This window comes from Arvicola amphibius, chromosome 1, assembly GCF_903992535.2.
Source record: "Arvicola amphibius chromosome 1, mArvAmp1.2, whole genome shotgun sequence".
Lineage (NCBI taxonomy): Eukaryota > Metazoa > Chordata > Mammalia > Rodentia > Cricetidae > Arvicola > Arvicola amphibius.
Genome location: NC_052047.1, coordinates 120157929 through 120175921, shown reverse-complemented (window position 1 = coordinate 120175921; position 17993 = coordinate 120157929). Strand labels below are relative to the sequence as shown.

Here is a 17993-nt window from a genome sequence, read left to right as displayed (position 1 = left end):
CAGGAAGCCCACCAGAAAAAGCCAGATATGGTGCCACCGCTTGTAATACCAGCGTATAGGAAGCCAACAGTCAGTTCCCCGGGGCTCTCTGCCAGTCAAGGCGAGATCCTGTCGCAAAATACGAGGTAGCTGGGGGCTTGGGAGCAACACCTGAGGTTGTCCTCTGAACTCCACGTGTTTTGACACGCACACAAAGAAGTACACCGTGTTCATACAATGTGCCCAATACTTCAGCGAATTCTTTCTGGAGTGTGTAGGTGACTAGTCTCTTTCCACTGGGAGGAACAAAGCAGTTCATGTGGCAGGAAGCAGGAGTTGGTGGTCTTGGTTTTCACATTTGGAAAAAGGAAGAAGATACCAGGACACCATGACATTTCAGGTGAGGGCTGAAAAGGTGTCGATTTGGCTTCCTCTTCCTCTATTTTACGATTCTCATTTTTATTCTCTAGGAGGATGGTAGGCAAGTGGGCGCATGTGAGCGCCAAGGGCATGACTGTGGGGGCGGCGAGCGCGCGCGCGCGGCGCACAAGGGCACGCCCCACTTCCAGTCCTCCATTGGACGTCTTTTCACACCTGACTGCCGGTCCTCCGAGTGTACGGCCGAGGGAGTGTGGACCAGGGGATGGAGAGTCCCCTCTCCCGTGATGCCCCGCGGCGGAGCCACACAACTCTCCACTAGCCGCAGTTCTAGCCGCAGCCCAAGACGCCCCAGAGAGGTCGCTTTCGTCCCGCCCCTCACGCAGTTCTCGCCCGGTCTCCAAAGCCCCACCCCTTTCGGCTACGCGAGCGAAGCCTCGCCCTGACTTCTAGGTTCCCATAGCTCTGGCACCTCTCTATCAAGTCCCGCCTTCCAGCTTCGCCCCTCCCCTCTCCTGGTTCATCCAGACTCCGCCCCCATAAGCCCCGCCTCTTCCCCAGGCTATGAGCACGCCGGCACCGCCCCTCGTAGGTGACCCTGCTCGCGTCTCAAGCCCCGCCCCCTCCATAGTTGGCGAGCAATGGCCACGCCCCTCACCCCCGTGCCCCGCCCCATGTCCAGACTCCAAGGGCGTCGGCACCGCCCCTCGCTCCCAGCATGCCGTGCGGCAGCGGCGGCGCGGCGGGCGGAGCCGGGAGGCGGGGAAGCCGTGGCCGTGTGAGCGTGAGGAGCCGCCGCCACCGCCTCCTCGCTGTCCTCGTCCTCCTGGGCCCCAGCGTCGCGGGTCGCGCGCTGCCCTGGAAGAGACGTCGCCTCGCCTGCCTCCGCCTCCCTTTCGCCGCGCCGCTCCCGCCTCCTGCTCCTGCGTTGCGGGCTCCAGCGGAACCCGGAACGGCCGTCCGCCTCCCCCGCCCTCCGCCGCCCCCTCCGCGCCTTCCTCCTCAGCCCCGGGCCAGAGCGCTGTGTCGGCTGCGGCCGGTTCAGGCGGCGACTCGCGCTTCTTCGGGCGGCGGCGCTTGGCCATGTCGTGTCGGGGAAGGTAATGAGCCGCAGAGCCCCGGGGTCTCGGCTGAGCAGCGGCGGCGGCGGCGGCACCAAGTACCCGCGGAGCTGGAATGACTGGCAACCCAGGTGGGTGACCGCGTCGAGCCTCGCCTGGAGCTGGCCGAGGCCTAGGCCCGTGGGACTGGGAGGCGCGGCCTAGGCCCGCCGCCCCTGGAGCCGGGCGCGGCTTCCTGGGTGTCCTCCGGGCCTGGCCGGGCAGGAATGCCGCGGCCAGCCCGGGCCTCTGTGCCCGGCTGCCTGCTTCGCTCAACCCGAGGGCTGGAGCAGTGGTTCCGAGCTTGGGTCGGGGAGGGTGGAGGAGGACGTTCCGCTTCCATCTCTCCGTTTTGAGGTTTGAGGTCCAGGAACTCTCCCTGTTACCATTAACTTCTTCTGCTTCTCCTCGTCCAGTCCCCGCGCGAAAAGACCACCTTAGCTCTGCTCCCTTCTGCACTCGCACGTGTTAATGTCTTTTTAAAGCCCCGAACTCCAGCCGAGGCCTTCCTCTGAATTTAGGCAGGACGTTAGTCAGCCAAAAGATGTGTTTGTGGGACTGTGAATGGAATCGACCCAACCTGGCATTAGGGAATTTTAAGTTTTCCCTAACTGCAGAAACAGTTATTTTGGTGAACAGCAATTTACCTAGACACTTGGGAGTGAGTTTGGACACGGGAGTAAGGAAATATTCTGTTGCATGGAGGAGTTGGGGTCTGGTTGGATTTGAAAATATTAGAAGCATTAACTCGAAAGAAAAGTTATATCAAGTCAGGTTTTTCTGATTATGGACCGGTTGTGCTTAATTTAGCTTTCTATTCTTTGCTGAGTAAATGCTTCAAGTATTCAGTGACTACTTGAGGTTTAAAACATTACTTAGGACTAACTAAATGTTTAAGCCTCTATTTCAGTGGTAGCTGATGGATTCTTTGGAGTATACTCCATTGTAATTGTTAAGAAGTTGACCACGTGAATGGAGAGCACACAAGTTTTGGGGGTTGGTCTTGCTTTCTAGAACGATTTGGACGTAAAGGATTTTATGAGGGGTTAGACTGTAGTATTTTAAGAATTGGTAGAGAAATTAAAATGATCTCTGTTAATAGTACACTTAGTTTTGACTGATGTTATTTCCTAAACATTATGTCTGTTGAGAATTGATGTTTGTGACTAAACACGATTTAAAAAAAATGAATGCTTGAGTCTAGAATTGAGATAAGAAGCAGTTAAAGTGTTTGCAGAATCGTAACTTTGTCTTGCCCTGTATGAGGATTTGTGTAGTGTTAAACAAAACAAGTTGACTGATTATTTACATTAACGTGCTTTGTTATTTTTACTTTTATTGAAATGTTTGAGATTTGATTTTAAGCAGCTAACATATTAAATGATAAATTAACTTTAATTTGACTTTTGATAGAGCTCTTATTTAAAAATGGATTCTACAGCCAGACTAGGTGCCACACACCTTTAATCTCTGCAACTGGGAGATAGAGATAGGTGAATCTCTTGAGTTTTGAGGCTGGTCTGGTCTACAAGAGTTCAGGACAGCCAAGGCTGTTCCACAGAGAAACCCTGTCTAGGAAAAACAAAAACAAAAAATGGGCTCTACTACTTTTCTGCATTATGACTTGTATATTTAAGAGAGCTTAATAATCTTTAGAAGACTAAAATACCCTTCTCAAGTATAGCTTTTGGAAAATAATAGCTTATAGTTCTAAAGAAATAAGTAGGAGAGTTAGAGCCACATGCTGGGATCACCTGACTTCTTAGCTTGACAGATATAAAGCAGAATTGTTTATACAGCTAAGAAATATGTACATAGGTTGTTAATAAATGTTGTCAGTGTTTTAGGTGGGTTTTGTGTGTGTGTGTGTGTGTGTGTGTGTGTGTGTTTTGCCGAGTAAGAGTGTATGGGGGAAAAGATGAAAATTTCCTATGAGCTCTGATTGGATAGGGGGTACTTTGAGATACATGCTTGATTCTATGGAATAACAGTTTACAAGGCTGGAAATACTTGCTTTTTTATTTTGTTTGTTTTTGAAGACAGGGTTTCTCTGTGTAGCCCTGGCTCTCCTAGAACTTGCTCTGTGGACCAGGCTGGCCTTGAACTCACAGATCTGCTTGCCTCCCCGAGTACTAGGATTAAAGGTGTGCTGTTGCCTTGCCCGGCTGGGTTTTTGTTGTTGTTGGAGGAAACAGGAATATAGGCAAACTCCCTAAGCGAACTTGATTTATTAGTAAGGTGGCCATGATTGATTTGCTAACCAGTGAAAAACTCATGTTTGTAGTTCATATTTTTTGTAGTAAAATTAGAAACCATCCTTTTTCCTTTACTCAGATTATGCATTTGCTAATGACACAGTGGAGGTTATCTTCCCACATGGCCAAGTGGGAGATACTTAACTTTTACCATATATTTTCAAGTGTGGAAAAACTGTATAGTTCATTTAAAAATTTTTTAAAATGTTTATTTGTGTGGGCATTTCTCTGCAATGGTGAGCAACGAGTAGATCAGTGAGTGGAGATCAGAAGTCTGTTCTTTCTTTCTACCATATGGATTCTCTCTATTTAACTCAGATCATCAGGGTTGGCAGCAAGTGCCTTTATTTGGGGAGCCATCTTGCTGGCTCTCAAATCTTTAAAAAAATTGGTTATTTTATGTATTTATGCCTGTAGTATGTGTATGTGCACCTTGAGAGCCAGGAGAAGTCAGATTAGGGAGGTAGAGCCTCTGGACTGAAGTTACAGGCAAGTTATGAGTCATCATGTGGGTGCTGGGAACCAAACTGTGGTGCTTAGAAAGATCAGCAAATGCTCATAGCTGCTGAGTTCTGTCCCACTCCCCCCATAAAAAAGGGTCTTGATTGTGTTTCCACTTTCTAGGTTCCCAGGTGCTGACTTTATAAGAGTGTTATGCCAGGTGTATTTCCATTCAAATAATTTTTATTTTTCTGTTACCTCCCCCGTCCTCCCCCCGTATTTATGGAGGGGCCCTGATTTCTATGGAGGGGCAGGTGAGGAGGGTTCAGGCAGTTGAAAAAGCAGTTCTTGGATAAGAATGTGGGAAGCAGCCCTGGGTTTGATCCCCAGCTCCGGAACCAGGGTGTAATAGCACATACCAGTAATTCCAGCAGTTGGAAATTCAAGGTCAGCCGGGTTGTGGTGACACAGCCTTTAATCTCAGCACTGGGGAGGCAGAGGCAGGCTAGTCTATAAGAGCTAGTTCCAGTTCCAGTTCCAGGACAGGCTCCAAAGCTACAGAGAAACCCTGTCTTGAAAAACCAAAAAAAAAAAAAAAAAAAAAAAAGGAAATTTAAGGTCATCCTCTGGTACATAGTGAGTTCCAGGCCAGTCCGAGCTACACATACTCTGCCTCAAAACAACAGAAAAAGAACAATTCTTGTCAGCTTCTTTTAGAATTAGTTTGCCAGTTTGTCGTATCAGTCATAGTAAAAGGAATCCCTCACATATATCCACAGGAAATGTCTCTGGTGGCTGAATAGGCTACTATGGTAAGGCAATAGAGCAGGTTTACCAAGACCACTAGAAAGAACTTTAAGTGTTTAAGGAACATTGACCTTGTAGTCCTTCCATGGTCCCCCATACCAAACAGGATTTCTGTGTGTAGTTTTGGCTGTCCTGGAACTTGCTCTGTAGACCAGGGTGGACTTGAACTCAGAGATTTGCCTGCCTCTGCCTCCCTGGAGGCTCACAGCTGTCTGTGTGAATCTGTCTCCACAGGATCCTAACACATATATAGAAACACACACAGAGAGCAAATAAAAATATAAGTATTGGGAGAAAAGAATGCATCCAATAGATCTTATTCTTGTACTTCGGAGTCTTAATTTATTTAACACATGTATATTGTTGTACATTAGGTATCTGTGGTGTCCAAGCTTTTCCTGTCCAGACCTTTTTTTTTTCCCTGTCTTGAGATGGGGGTGATATTACCTCTATATAGCTCAAGCTGATCTGATCTCAAACTTCAGGTCCTCCTCCCTCAGCCTTGAGTGGTTGGAGTTACTGGTATGTGTCATAAGGCTTTTTTTTTTTTTTTAGGCTGCTTCTGTTTTTGTTGTTTTGTTTTTTTCGAGATAGGTTTTCTCTGTAGCTTTGGAGCCTGTCTTGGTACTAGTTCTTACAGACCAGGCTGGCCTCAAACTCACAGAGATCCACCTGCCTCAGCCTCCCAAGTGCTGGGATTAAAGGCATGCGCCACCACCATCTGGCTATTTTTAGGCTTCTAAATGGATGAAACAGTATTAGGACTAGTTACCATTTTCAGTAGGCAGATCAAAATTCTCAGGGGTACAAAGCGCCATGTGAAAAGATCAAAAGATAGTGTTGTGAAATTAGAGTTAGATATTTATGTCTGATAATGAAAAGTTGGGTTTTAAGATGGGCAGTGGTGGCAAACGCCTTTAATCTCAGCACTTGGGAAGCAGACATAGGCAGATCTCTGTGAATTTGAGGCCAGTTTGTTCTACAGAGCTACTTCTAGGACAGCCAGGGCTATACAAAAACTATCAAAAAAAGGGGTATGGTGGTTTACTTTGGAGACGGGTCTCGCTATTGTTGCCCAGGGTGGCTTTTTTTTTCTTTTTCCTCCTCCTCCCAAGACAGGTTTTTTTTTTTGTGTGTGTGTGTAGCCCTGGCTATCCTGTAACTCTGTAGACCAAGGTTGGCCTTGGACTCACTTTGCCTTCTGTGCTGGGATTAGTGTGCTCCACCACTGCCACCACCGCCTGGCCATCCAGGCTGGTTTTAATGCTCCTTGCTCAATCAACTTTTGGAGTGCTAGGATTACAGTATAGGCTGTATAGATCCTACTGGCCTGGAAATGCATTTGTAGAATATACTAACCTGGAATTATGTCTGCCTCTGCCTCCCGAGTGCTGGGATTAAAGGCATGTGCCACCTCAATTGACTGACATTGGAATTTTGAGATCAGAGTTGTTTTTTCTACTTTTTGTGAATATGTACTAAGTCTGGTGTCCATAGATATATAATAATAGACTGAGGGGGCTGGAGAGATGGCTCAAAGGTTAAGAGCATTGCTTGCTCTTCCAGAGGTCCTGAGTTCAATTCTCAGCAACCACATGGTGGCTCACAACCATCTGTAATGAGGTCTGGTGCCCTCTTCTGGCCAGCAGGCATACACACAGACAGAATATTGTATATATAATAAATAAATAAATAAAAAATAATATACTGAAAAAAAATCATAAAATTGAACAGAGCTAAATATCTCATTGCTGTGAATGGGACTTTAAATAGAATTTAATGAGTATGTATGAACTTTTGTCTGTATTGTTCACTGGGCTCAAGTTTTTGTTTTGTTAAGTGATTCTTCTGCCTCAGTCTCACAGTATTAGGAATTAGGAAACACAGCTGCAGGCCACTATACCCCACTGATGATCATTTTTACCTGTTCTGTATTACAGATTGCTTAGTACATTGGGAGTTTTCAACTAACGGTATATGAGTTCTTTTTCAACGGAAGTTGATTTTTCATTTTCAAATAAAACCTTTATAAAAAAAAACCTTGACAGTTATAACAACTGTGTAAGAGTGCTTTTTCAGTGAAAGTTAATATTTTGTTATTAAATAAAATCTTTATAGAAAACACTTGTCAGGCAGTGGTGGCATGTGCCAGTAATCCCAGCACTCCAGAGGCAGTGGCAGTTGGATCTCTAAGTTCAAGGTCAGCCTGGTCTACGGAGTAAGTTCCAGGACAAAGTTACACAGAGAAACCCTGTCTCTTACAAACCCAAAAAAACAAAACAAAACAACAACAAAACCAAAACCCAAACATTAACAATTAGAACTCCAGTCATCAGGCTTGTAGGTAGCAACTGCCTTAACTCATTGAGCGTCTTCTTGGTCCTTTGTTTCTTTTTTAAAATTAGAGCATGATTGAACATTAGTATTACATAGGGTTTCCTCTGTGTAGCCTTGGCAGTCCTAGAACTTCCATAGACCAGGCTGGCCTTGAACTCAGAGACCTGCCTGCTTTTACCTACCAAGTGCTGGGGTTAAAGGCATGCACCACCACTACTGCCTGGCTTAGTATTCAAACTTTTAAAATTTTTGTTAAAAAATGTGTATGGGTGTTTTGCATGTCTAGGATACATGTGCAGGCCTTGTCCTCACAGGCCAGAAGAGGATATTGGATCCCCTGGGACCAGAGTCAGATACCTACATATTGGAGGGGGCTGCTTATTTGTCCCTGCCGCCCAGAACTGAAATAATCATAAAGAAACTATTAATTAAATCACCTCTGGCCCATTAGCTCTAACTTCTTATTGGCTAACTCTTACATATTAATTTAACCCATTTCTATTAATTTGTGTATCACCATGTGGCTGCTGCTTACCAGCTAAAGTTCCACCATCCATTTCTGGCTGGGCTACAGAGCTTCTCCCTGACTCCTCCTCCCTTCTCCCAGCATTCAGTTTAGTTTTCCCCGCCTAGCTTTGTTTCCTTATAGCTCTGCTATAGGTACAAAGCAGTTTTTTATTCATTAACTAATAAAAGCAACACACAGAAGGACCTTTCACACCACCCATACGTAGATAGTTGTGGGCACTAGGAATTGAATGTGAGCCCTCTGCAAGAGCAGTCTTAATTGTTGAACCATCTCTCTAATTCCTATTTTAAATTTAAGAGATAATAAAATAGTTTTAACTATGAAAATATTATTACCAGTACATATTGATGGTTTTGGGGGATATTTTTGATTTGTAAGTGAGAAATCAGACTTTAAAATGGCAGAGCATACTGTATCATTAAGGCCTTGCCTACATGGGCTTGATCATAGAAAGTACTGAATTGTTCTCTAAGTAATAAAAAAAATGGCAGAGCATATGGATTGTGTATTATAGTATTGGTGTATCTATTTTTGTATTTGATTAGTGGAGTTTCAGATTTGGGAACTTAGAGAGGAGGAAAGGCTATATAGTTGAGTGGAACATTCTGGTCTCTGACACTGCATGCACAAGTGGTGTGATGAAATTGGTCTATACAGTTTTTGTGGTAAGCTTGGAGAAAATCTGAATCAGACAGAATGGCTGCTGTAATACAAGCTCTTCCTGATAAATTCTCTCAGTTTAGTTAGAAACTGGATGCCTGTGAAGAGTAAGACAAGTAAATGATGAAGCTAAAGAGCAGGACTGGAGCTGTACTGTTGACTTTGGTCATAGTTCAAGTGTAATTATAATGGCTTGAGCCATCGAAATTTAAAACAGCAGAGTGCCATTGTTTAGGAAGAAGATTCAGTCTGTTGTTTCTTGAAGGGTGTGTATCTGTAAGCCCAGTTGGGAAGGCCAGACAAAAGGCTGCTGAGGACCTAAGCCATGTATTCCTTCTGTGTTCTGTTTATAGTTTATGATTGAAGCTCAGACAAAAACTTCCCAATATGTGTGAACTTGGGCTAGCAGAAGCCTTTCACTTGTCTGTTAAGAGTGATCACTTAAGGTGAGCGAGTCTTTCCCCTTGTCCATACTTGTCACCTTAGTAAACAAGACATGCCACTCTTCTAAAACAGATGTGACCACAGTACCTTTTAAGGAACATTGAATTCTCACATCAGTAGTGTTTCCTGCTTTCCCTATCCTAATTACCAAAAACAGATCTATTGGAGTTCCTGTCATTGAACTGTCCTTGGAGGAATCACACAAGCTGTTTGTTTCAGGTCATTTCATAGTATCATTATTTTGATTACTTGAAATTGGTGTCACTTTCTCAGAGCTTGTATTTTTGGAACTACAAAGAAAAATAGACTTTCTCTTGTATAAAGACCTAAAAGCAGAGTTTGTAGAAAATTTGTGATTTAATTCCTATACACAATAGGCTATCATACTGTATTTTGTTTTCTGTTTCTTTAGAGTGTTAACCAACTTGCTTACTCAGAACTGTTTGGTTTTAGAAAGTTAGTTCTCCCTCTTCTCTTTGTTTATTGAGTGAACTCCATTGTGTATGTGTGGTTCTTTTTTTTTTTTTTGCTGTTATTGTTGTTATTTTTCAAGACAGGGCTTCTCTGTGTAACAGTTCTGACTGTCCTGGAGCTTGCTTAGCAGACCAGGCTGGGCTTGAACTCAGAGATCACCTGCCTCTGCCTCCTGAGTGCTGGGATTATAAACATATGCCACCATGCCCAACTATGGTTCATTCTTCAGTATTTTTTTTTTTTTTTTTTTTTTTTTTACTGGATGTCTATACCTCTGTAGCCCCGGTTCCCAACAAAAGACAATTTTTTCAATTGAGTTACCACCACCACCCTGCCAGCAGCAACATATTGTTGAGAGCATGCATTGACTTTTTTTAAACATTTTTTTTATTTGTGTGTATGTAGTGGCGGGGCGGGGGTGCACAGGTCATCTTATTTATGGAAGTCAAACCATCTTGCAGGCAGTCAGATGTGGCATTAAGTATCTTTACCAAATGAGCATCTTGCTGGCCCTACTTTGAAATCTTTTGTAGAGGGGACATCTTTATATGTCAGGATTTACTATCAGTTTAGTCTTCATTAGATTTTTGAATCTTACTATCTTCAATGTATTTCTGTTAACTATTGCTATTAACCTTGCTTGCTAACTTGGAGTATCTGAAGTATTGAAAAGTTTCAGATGGTAGACCCATTTTTTGGTATCTGGAGTGCTGGAATGCATAGGAGGTCCTCATCTGGCTAGACTTATTCTGGGAGCTACGGATTCTTGGCCTTCTATCCACACTCTTTTTTTTTCCAGCTTTGATTCCTAACCCAGATCCTTCTGCCTTTCCAAAGTTTGTAGCTTATATAGGTGAATGCTTATCACATCACTTACCCATTTTGTTACCCCAACTAGTGTTTAGGTTGAAGAGAACAGATCCAGTCATTTTCTCTCCCTTTGTGTGTGTTTGTGTGTCTGTCTGTCTTATTCGCTCTGAGGCACCTCCTTATCACAGCTCCTTGCTGCCGTATGCTATTTGCAGTTGTTCTTGCTACAAAGTGGTAGCTGCCACTGTTGTGAAGTTTTTCCTTCTCAGTGTGTTCAGCCTGGCTGTTCTTACACTTAAGAGGGACATAGATGGGGCTGGAGAGATGGCTCAGAGGTTAAGAGCATTGCCTGCTCTTCCAAAGGTCCTGAGTTCAATTCCCGGCAACCACATGGTGGCTCACAACCATCTGTAATGAGGTCTGGTGCCCTCTTCTGGCCTGCAGGCATATATTGTATACAGAATAAATGTTAAAAAAAAGAGAGGGACACAGACTTTTAAATACCATATCCTGGGTTTTCTTTATACTACTTAACCATCACCCCCAAATCTTCATGTTTGCATTTTTCTATTAAGCACAATGTGTGTGGATCTTTTTTCTTTTTGAGACAGGGTTTCGCTGTAGTTTTATAGCCTGTCCTGGAACTAGCTCTTGTAGACCAGGCTGGCCTCGAACTCATAGAGATCTGCCTGCCTCTGCCTCCCGAGTATGGGGATTAAAGGCGTGCGCCACCACTGCCCAGCTAGTGTGTGGATCTTCTGAAAGTCATGTTTTACATCTGTATCCCCTTCCATCCTGTTAGTGCATCAAAAATAGTATGTAGTCTCCCCTTCTCTCTTTAAAAACAATTTTATTTTGAGGCGGGGTCTCATTTTGTAACCCTATCTGGTCCTAAACTCAGAAATCATCTACCTCCCTGTGCTGGGATTAAAGATGTTTGACACCATATCTGGTTTTAGTCTGTTTGAATGTCAATATGGTTGTCCCTTGTTATCTATAGAGGGGCTTGACTCCAAGACTCCATTCAGATATCCAAATTCTCAGGTGCTGACATACCTTCTTTAAAATAGTGCAATATTTGCTCATTTGTTCACACCTCTAAAGTATCTCTGAATGCCTTATGCATCTATTGGTTTGTTGATCAGGGAATGATGGAAAAAAATCTTGCTGTACGCTGCTAGTACATATGCATTGTTTTTCAGGTATACTTTGGCCATAGGATATAGTTGATAGAGGTAGTATTGGAGTCTGCATGTTTCCGATTTTACATAGTACCTGAGTTTATAAACCTGTTAGCCTAGGCAGCATTTGGAGAGGATTTGTTCTACTTACAGCAGGCCCAGTTAGCCTGAGGCAGCAAATTATACAGCTATTCAAGAAAGCTTCAAGGAATCATTGTTTTAATGATCCTTGGTAGCCAGCTCTTAAATAGAAGGAAGGAAAAGTTAATTAAGATTAATAGGTCTTATTAATCTTGAAAAACATTGCTTATATTTTGAAATTCTTAAAACATTGGCCTCTTACCTCACATCTATTGTATCTATACATATTAATTATGTAAACTAGTCCATTCACTACAATATTAAGTACTGGGTTGAAGTTGCTGATGTCCTTTTAGAATGTCTGGGGCAATTTTCTGCACTTGATTGGAGGAATGAAACTCTGCTTTTCCAGAGCCAACAGTTTCTGAAATAGTACATGGCTGCATTCATTTTAATGTTTGTTTCCTTTCAAAAAGTGAAATTGTAAGCCGGACGGTGGTGGCGCACGCCTTTAATCCCAGCACTCGGGAGGCAGAGGCAGGTGGATCTCTGAGTTCGAGGCCAGCCTGGTCTACAAGAGCTAGTTCCAGGACAGACTCTAGAAACTACAGGGAAACCCTGTCTCGAAAAACCAAAAAAAAAAAAAAAAAAAAAAAGTGAAATTGTAATCTGGTTAAAAATGACTTCTAGTATCACAGAATCAATATCAATATTTAGTTGAAAAGAAAGCATCTTAGAATTTGTTGTAAAAAGATCAATTGCATTTCTTGCCTGTCCTTACTGTTTTTCGGGTACCTGAGGAAAAATGAAAACTGAGTAGGTTCTCAGTGTCATCAGGCTCATGGAACTTGAGACAGAGTGGTTATTCAGAAGCTGAGTTTAAAAGGACCCACAGATTGTATTTTACTAAAAATGATTATGTCATTGTTTGGAATATTAGCAGCACTTTAAATGCAGTATTGTATTCCATTTTGAAGATAACCGAAGTTATGAATGAACTTACGGGTAATAATTAAAGTTATGTGTAGTATTCTTCTCACTGGCTGTAAAACCAAGTTTTCTTTTTAAAAAACTTACATTTGTATGTGCACTCAGGTGCATATATTGCAAACATGAGTCAGACTAATTTTGTGGCATTTGTTCTTCTACTTTTTACAAGGATCTCAGATTCAAATTCAGGTCATCAGGTTTATATGGCAAGGTTCCTTTATTTATTGAGACGTCTTGCCAGCCCTAAAAAGAAGTTTTCTAAGAGAAATACAGTATGTAAGTGGCTTTACATAGTTATAATGCACGTTACCTTTATTTTATTGTAAGTTATTGTGGACACAAAATTGCACTATAACTACCGTTCTTGTGTTTTGAAAGGTTTTTTTTTGTGTGTGTGTGTGTGTTCCTTGTTTGTTTCTTTTTTAATATTTATTTATTATGTATATGTATACAATATTCTGTCTGAAGACCAGAAGAAGGCACCAGACCTCATTACAGATGGTTATGAGCCACCATGTGGTTGCCAGGAATTGAACTCAGGACCTTTGGAAGAGTAGGGCAATGCTCTTAACCGCTGAGCCATCTCTCCAGCCACCTTGTTTGTTTCTTTGAGACAAGGTCTCACTATGTAACCCTAGTTGGCCTGGAACTAACTGTTAGGTAGACAAGAATGGCCTTGAACTCACAGAGATACACCAGCCTTTGCTCTTCCCCAAGCTGCTGCTACTGCTTCTCCTATTTATTTATTTATTTATTTGTTTGTTTGTTTGTCTGTCTGTTTGTTTGTTTGTTTGTTTGTTTTGAGGCAGTGCTTCATTATGTAGCACTGGCTGACCTGGAACTCAGTTTGTAGATTATACTGGCCTCAGACTCAAACTTCCCAGGTTCTGGGATTAAAGGCGTGCACCACTACTGACAGTTGTCTGCTTTATTTTAAACAGACACAGTTGTACATGTGTATTGGGTACAAACTGAAGTTTAGATAAATGTACACAGTGCATATAATGTTGATGGATTAAATCAAGCCAATTTTAACTTTTTTTTGGATGGGAGGAGAGCTATTTAAAATGTACTTTGTTTTGTTTTTATTTTTTCATGGTTTTATTATTTTTGGATGTTGGGTTCTCACTGTGTAGCTTTTGGCTGACTTCAAATCTGGAATCTTCCAGCCTTAGCTTCCTACTTAATGGTATTACAGGTTTGCATCCACATACCTATTTTTGAAATGTACTCTTTGGAGTATTTCGAAGTACAAAGCACATTGTTTCTGTCAGTAGTCATTCTGTTACGGCAGATTATCTGGAAACATTTTTTCCATTTGAGAGTTTGTATTCTTTGACCAGGAACTTCCCTTTCTTCCCCATTCTTCTGGTCCATTTAAAAATCCTCTGTAGTTGACAGAGGCCTGCCATTTCATGTACACTGGAGGCTGAGGTAGAAGGATGGAAGGTTCAAGGCCTGTCTGGGCAACTTAATGAGACCCTATCTCAGAATAAGAGAGTAAAAGGATGGAGATGAGTGGCATATTGGCTTAGTATGCATGATTCCTCAGGTTTTATCCACAGGCAACTCTAAGAACTTGGTACCAAGTACTGGGCATGGTGGCACAAGCTTTTAGTCTTAATACTCAGTATACAGAGGAGGTCAAATCTGTATGATTTCTAGCCTGACCTATTCTGCATAGGGAGTTCAGGCCAGCCAAGAGCTACATGGTGAGACACTATCTCAGAAATAACAATAAGCAAAACAAAACAAAAGAACTGACTAGTTGAAAATATAAGCCACGGAGAATAAGCTTGCTCGCTCTTTTTATGTATTTTTAAAAAATATTTATTTATTGTGTATATAATATTCTGTCTGCATGTATGTCTGTAGGCCAGAAGAGGGCACCAGACCTCATTACAGATGGTTGTGAGCCACCATGTGGTTGCTGAGAATTGAACTCAGGACCTCTGGAAGAGCAAGCAATGCTCTTAACCTTTGAGCCATCTCTCCAGCCCCCTCAGTCTATTATTATATATCTATGGACACCAGACTTAGTACATATTCACAAAAAGTAGAAAAAACAACTCTGATCTCAAAATTCCAATGTCAGTCAATTGAGGTGGCACATGCCTTTAATCCCAGCACTCGGGAGGCAGAGGCAGGCATAATTCCAGGTTAGTATATTCTACAAATGCATTTCCAGGCCAGCAGGATCTATACAGCCTATACAGGACCTCTGGAAGAACAATCAGTGCTCTTAACCTCTAAGCCATCTCTCCAGCCCCCTATTTTGGTTTTTCAAGACAGGGTTTCTCTGTAGCTTTGGAGCCTGTCCTGGAACTAGCTCTTGTAGACCAGGCTGGACTTGAACTCACAGAGATCCGCCTGCCTCTGCCTCCCGAGTGCTGAGATTAAAGGCGTGCACCACTACTGCCCGGCTATTTTTAACTAAATGTGATTAAATGTGTTAGGTATAAAATATAATAAAAATGGAGTTTGTAGACTTTGTAGGTTTGAAATAACTTAGTAGGTGGTTTTAAGTTGTTTTCTACCTTCCTTAAATTTAAGCTAAATATATGTCAGTAATTCTGACGCCTGCTGAGCACAGCTGGGGCTGTGTCTTGGCTCTGTTGCTGCTGCCTGGGTTTTAGTAAAGTGCTGGGCAGACTCTCTGAGTTAATGAGTATTCCTGTGGTAGAATAGTGTGATTATTTTGTGTCTTTCCTTTATAGTTGATTTATGACATTATGCCTTCTGAGATTCATCAGACATTTTTTATTTAAAAATGTTTGTTTTGTTTGTGTGTGTACTACAGTAAGTATATGAGGATCAGTGGGAGGTGCTGCTTTTCCTTTACTAAGTGTGTCCTAAGAGGGGCATTGAACTCAGTTCATCAGGTTTTCCTTTTTTTTTTTTTTTTTTTTTTTGGTTATTTTTTAGAAATTATTTTATGTGTATGGGTGTTTTGCTTGCATGTGTGTCTGTGTACCACATTCATGCAGTGCCCTCTTTTTTCCATGTAGCAACTACTGCATTTACTCTCCTTTCTGGAAGAATGTGTGGTTTAAGGTAGTGCCTCCTCCCGTCAGTGGTAACATTTCAAGTGAACAATGAAACCAGCCTATAGCTAACTGCTTCATTGAGTGTGGGAGACTTTGAAGGAGGAGCTAATGTTGGGATTTCTTCTGAAATTACAGAGCACTTTTTAAAAAAAATATTTATTTATTATGTATACAATATTCTGTTTGCGTGTATGCCTGCAGGCCAGAAGAGGGCACCAGACCTTATTACAGATGGTTGTGAGCCACCATGTGGTTGCCGGGAATTTAACTCAGGACCTTTGGAAGAGCAGGCAATGCTCTTAACCTCTGAGCCATCTCTCCAGCCCCTACAGAGCACTTTTATACTCTTAGTTACTGTTCTATTGCTATGAAGAGACATCATGACCAAGGCAACTCTTATTAGAAAAAGTATTTAATGGAAGACTTGATTACACTTTCAGAACTTTAGTCTATTATCATGGTGAGGAACATGGTGGCATATAGGAAGGCATAGTACTAACTAGAAAAATAGTTGAGAGCTACATCCTGACCCACAGGCAGAGAGTGAATTTGGTATGGGCTTTTGAAACTTCATAGGCTACACCCAGTGATTCACTTCTTCCAACAAGGCCACACCCACTCCAACTAGGCCATCCTTCCTAATCCTTCTAATCCTTTTAACAGTTCTACTCCCTGGTGACTAGGTGACTAAGCATTCAAATATGAGCCTATGGGGGCCTTTCTTATTTAAACCACCACAACATTCAGATTATGCAAACAATTTAAGTAGGCTTTTTTTTAAGGTTTTATTTTATTTATTTTTTAAAACAGGGTCTCTCTATGTAGCTCTAGCAGGCCTGGAAATTAGACACCTGCTTCTGCTTTCTGAGTGCTGGAACTAAAGGCATGTGCCACCATGCCTATCTAGATTGCGAATTCTTAGGTGAATTGGAACTGTCTTTTGTAATCTTTTTAAAGATGTGTGTGAGTGCTTGCGTGCTCTTGGGGGTATGCACCTGGAGGTTAGAAGACAATTTGTAGGAGTTGGTTTTCTTCTTCTGTCATGTGCTTCTGAGGTCAGTTATTGAGCTCAGGTCTTCAGGCTTGACTGCAAGTGCCAGTATTCACTGAGTCATCTCCAGCCTCTTTTATGATCTTTAGTCTCAGCGCTTTTTGTAGTAAATGGTCCAAGAAAATGTTGATATTCTTATTTCCCCATTTTGTTTGGGATTTGGGGACTGAACCCAGGTTTTTTTTTTCCCCATTAACACCACAAGAGGGAGCAGGAACTCAGGACAGACGGCCGAAAGCCGCTGTTTCGCAGCTGGGAATCGAACTCGGAACCTCTGGACGCGCAGGCAGTGCTCTTAGCCGCTGAACCATCTCTCAGCTCGGTTTTGAATCCAGGTTCTTATGCATTCTGTGTGAAGATGCATTCTGTGTGAAGTGCTTTATTACTGAGTTATATCCTCAGGCCAGAAGTGTTGTTGATTTTACTGGAAGGGCTTGGGGAGGAAGTTTAGGTTGCAGCTGAATTGCAAAGTTGAATAAAACACTCCAGTGACATAATTTAATCAACAGTTTTTTTTTTTTTAATGCTATCCAGGCAAAGTAATAACCTAATAGGCCTCGTCCCTTTTGGTGTTTATGTTCTCTTTGTACAGTCAGTAAGAGCAGAGGGAAGAATCATTAGGCCTTCAGAAGTGCACAAATAGTGGTGGCTCCTAATGAGACTTGGTTATCTGAAATTTGACAAAGGAAAGTCGAACGAGGCTTGGGAAGATAAAGGGAAAGACTGAGTGAGGGAGCAAGGGCTATGGCCAAAGCTGTTTAGGCAGGGACTAAATTCTCTTTAGACACCGAAGAAAAGTTAAAACTTGAGATACAATTTGAAAGGAATGAGTAGTGGATGAGAAGGACTGAGGGTGTGACATTAGGGTTATTTTTGTTTGTTTTTTATTTTTATTTTTACGAGACAGGGTTTCTCTGTGTTACAGTCCTGATTGGGAACTCATGCTGGCCTCGAACTCCCAGTGATCTGCCTACTTTTGCCTTCCAAGTGCTGGGTGGGATTAAAGGCATATGTTACCACTGTTAGGCTTTTTTTGTTTTGTTTTGTTTTTTTTCTCCTAGACAGGGCCTGGAAGAGTTCTGCCTGCTTCTGTCTCTCAAGTCCTGGGATTAATTAAAGGCATGAGCCACCACTGCCCGGTGGGAGTAACGTTAGTTTTGTGGCTTCAAATTATTTTTGTGCATTAATGAGATGGGGGTGAAAATGAGTTTTGGAGGTGAGATACATAATCTCACAGATCAAATAGTGCCTTTGGTCATAAAACACCTGAAGAATATGATCCTTATTCTATGAGGATACCGGTAAGAGGAGTCAGTCACTTGTGTTTGAGATGTTAGAACATTGAGGGTTTTTTGTTTGTTTGTTTGTAGGGAGCAGAATATGTGGTAGAGAGGCATGTAGGCTTGATGGAGATTTTTCCTTTGTGTTT

At 42.4% G+C, this 17993-nt stretch overlaps 1 protein-coding gene across 3 annotated transcripts in view; it reads left to right on the top strand.

The window, feature by feature from the left end:
- The first annotated feature begins 1154 nt into the window (after positions 1-1154).
- Positions 1155-17993, top strand: part of Smg1 (SMG1 nonsense mediated mRNA decay associated PI3K related kinase) — a 101288-nt gene continuing 84449 nt past the window's right edge. For 2 of the 3 annotated variants that reach the window (XM_038321673.2, XM_038321682.2), the window contains exon 1: positions 1155-1549. In XM_038321673.2, the coding sequence (XP_038177601.1) occupies positions 1461-1549 (89 nt within the window). In that variant the 5' untranslated portion in view covers positions 1155-1460. Of the gene's footprint in view, positions 1550-16334; positions 16436-17993 lie in introns of those variants that run through there. The other variant, XM_038321691.2, reaches the window with a different exon arrangement.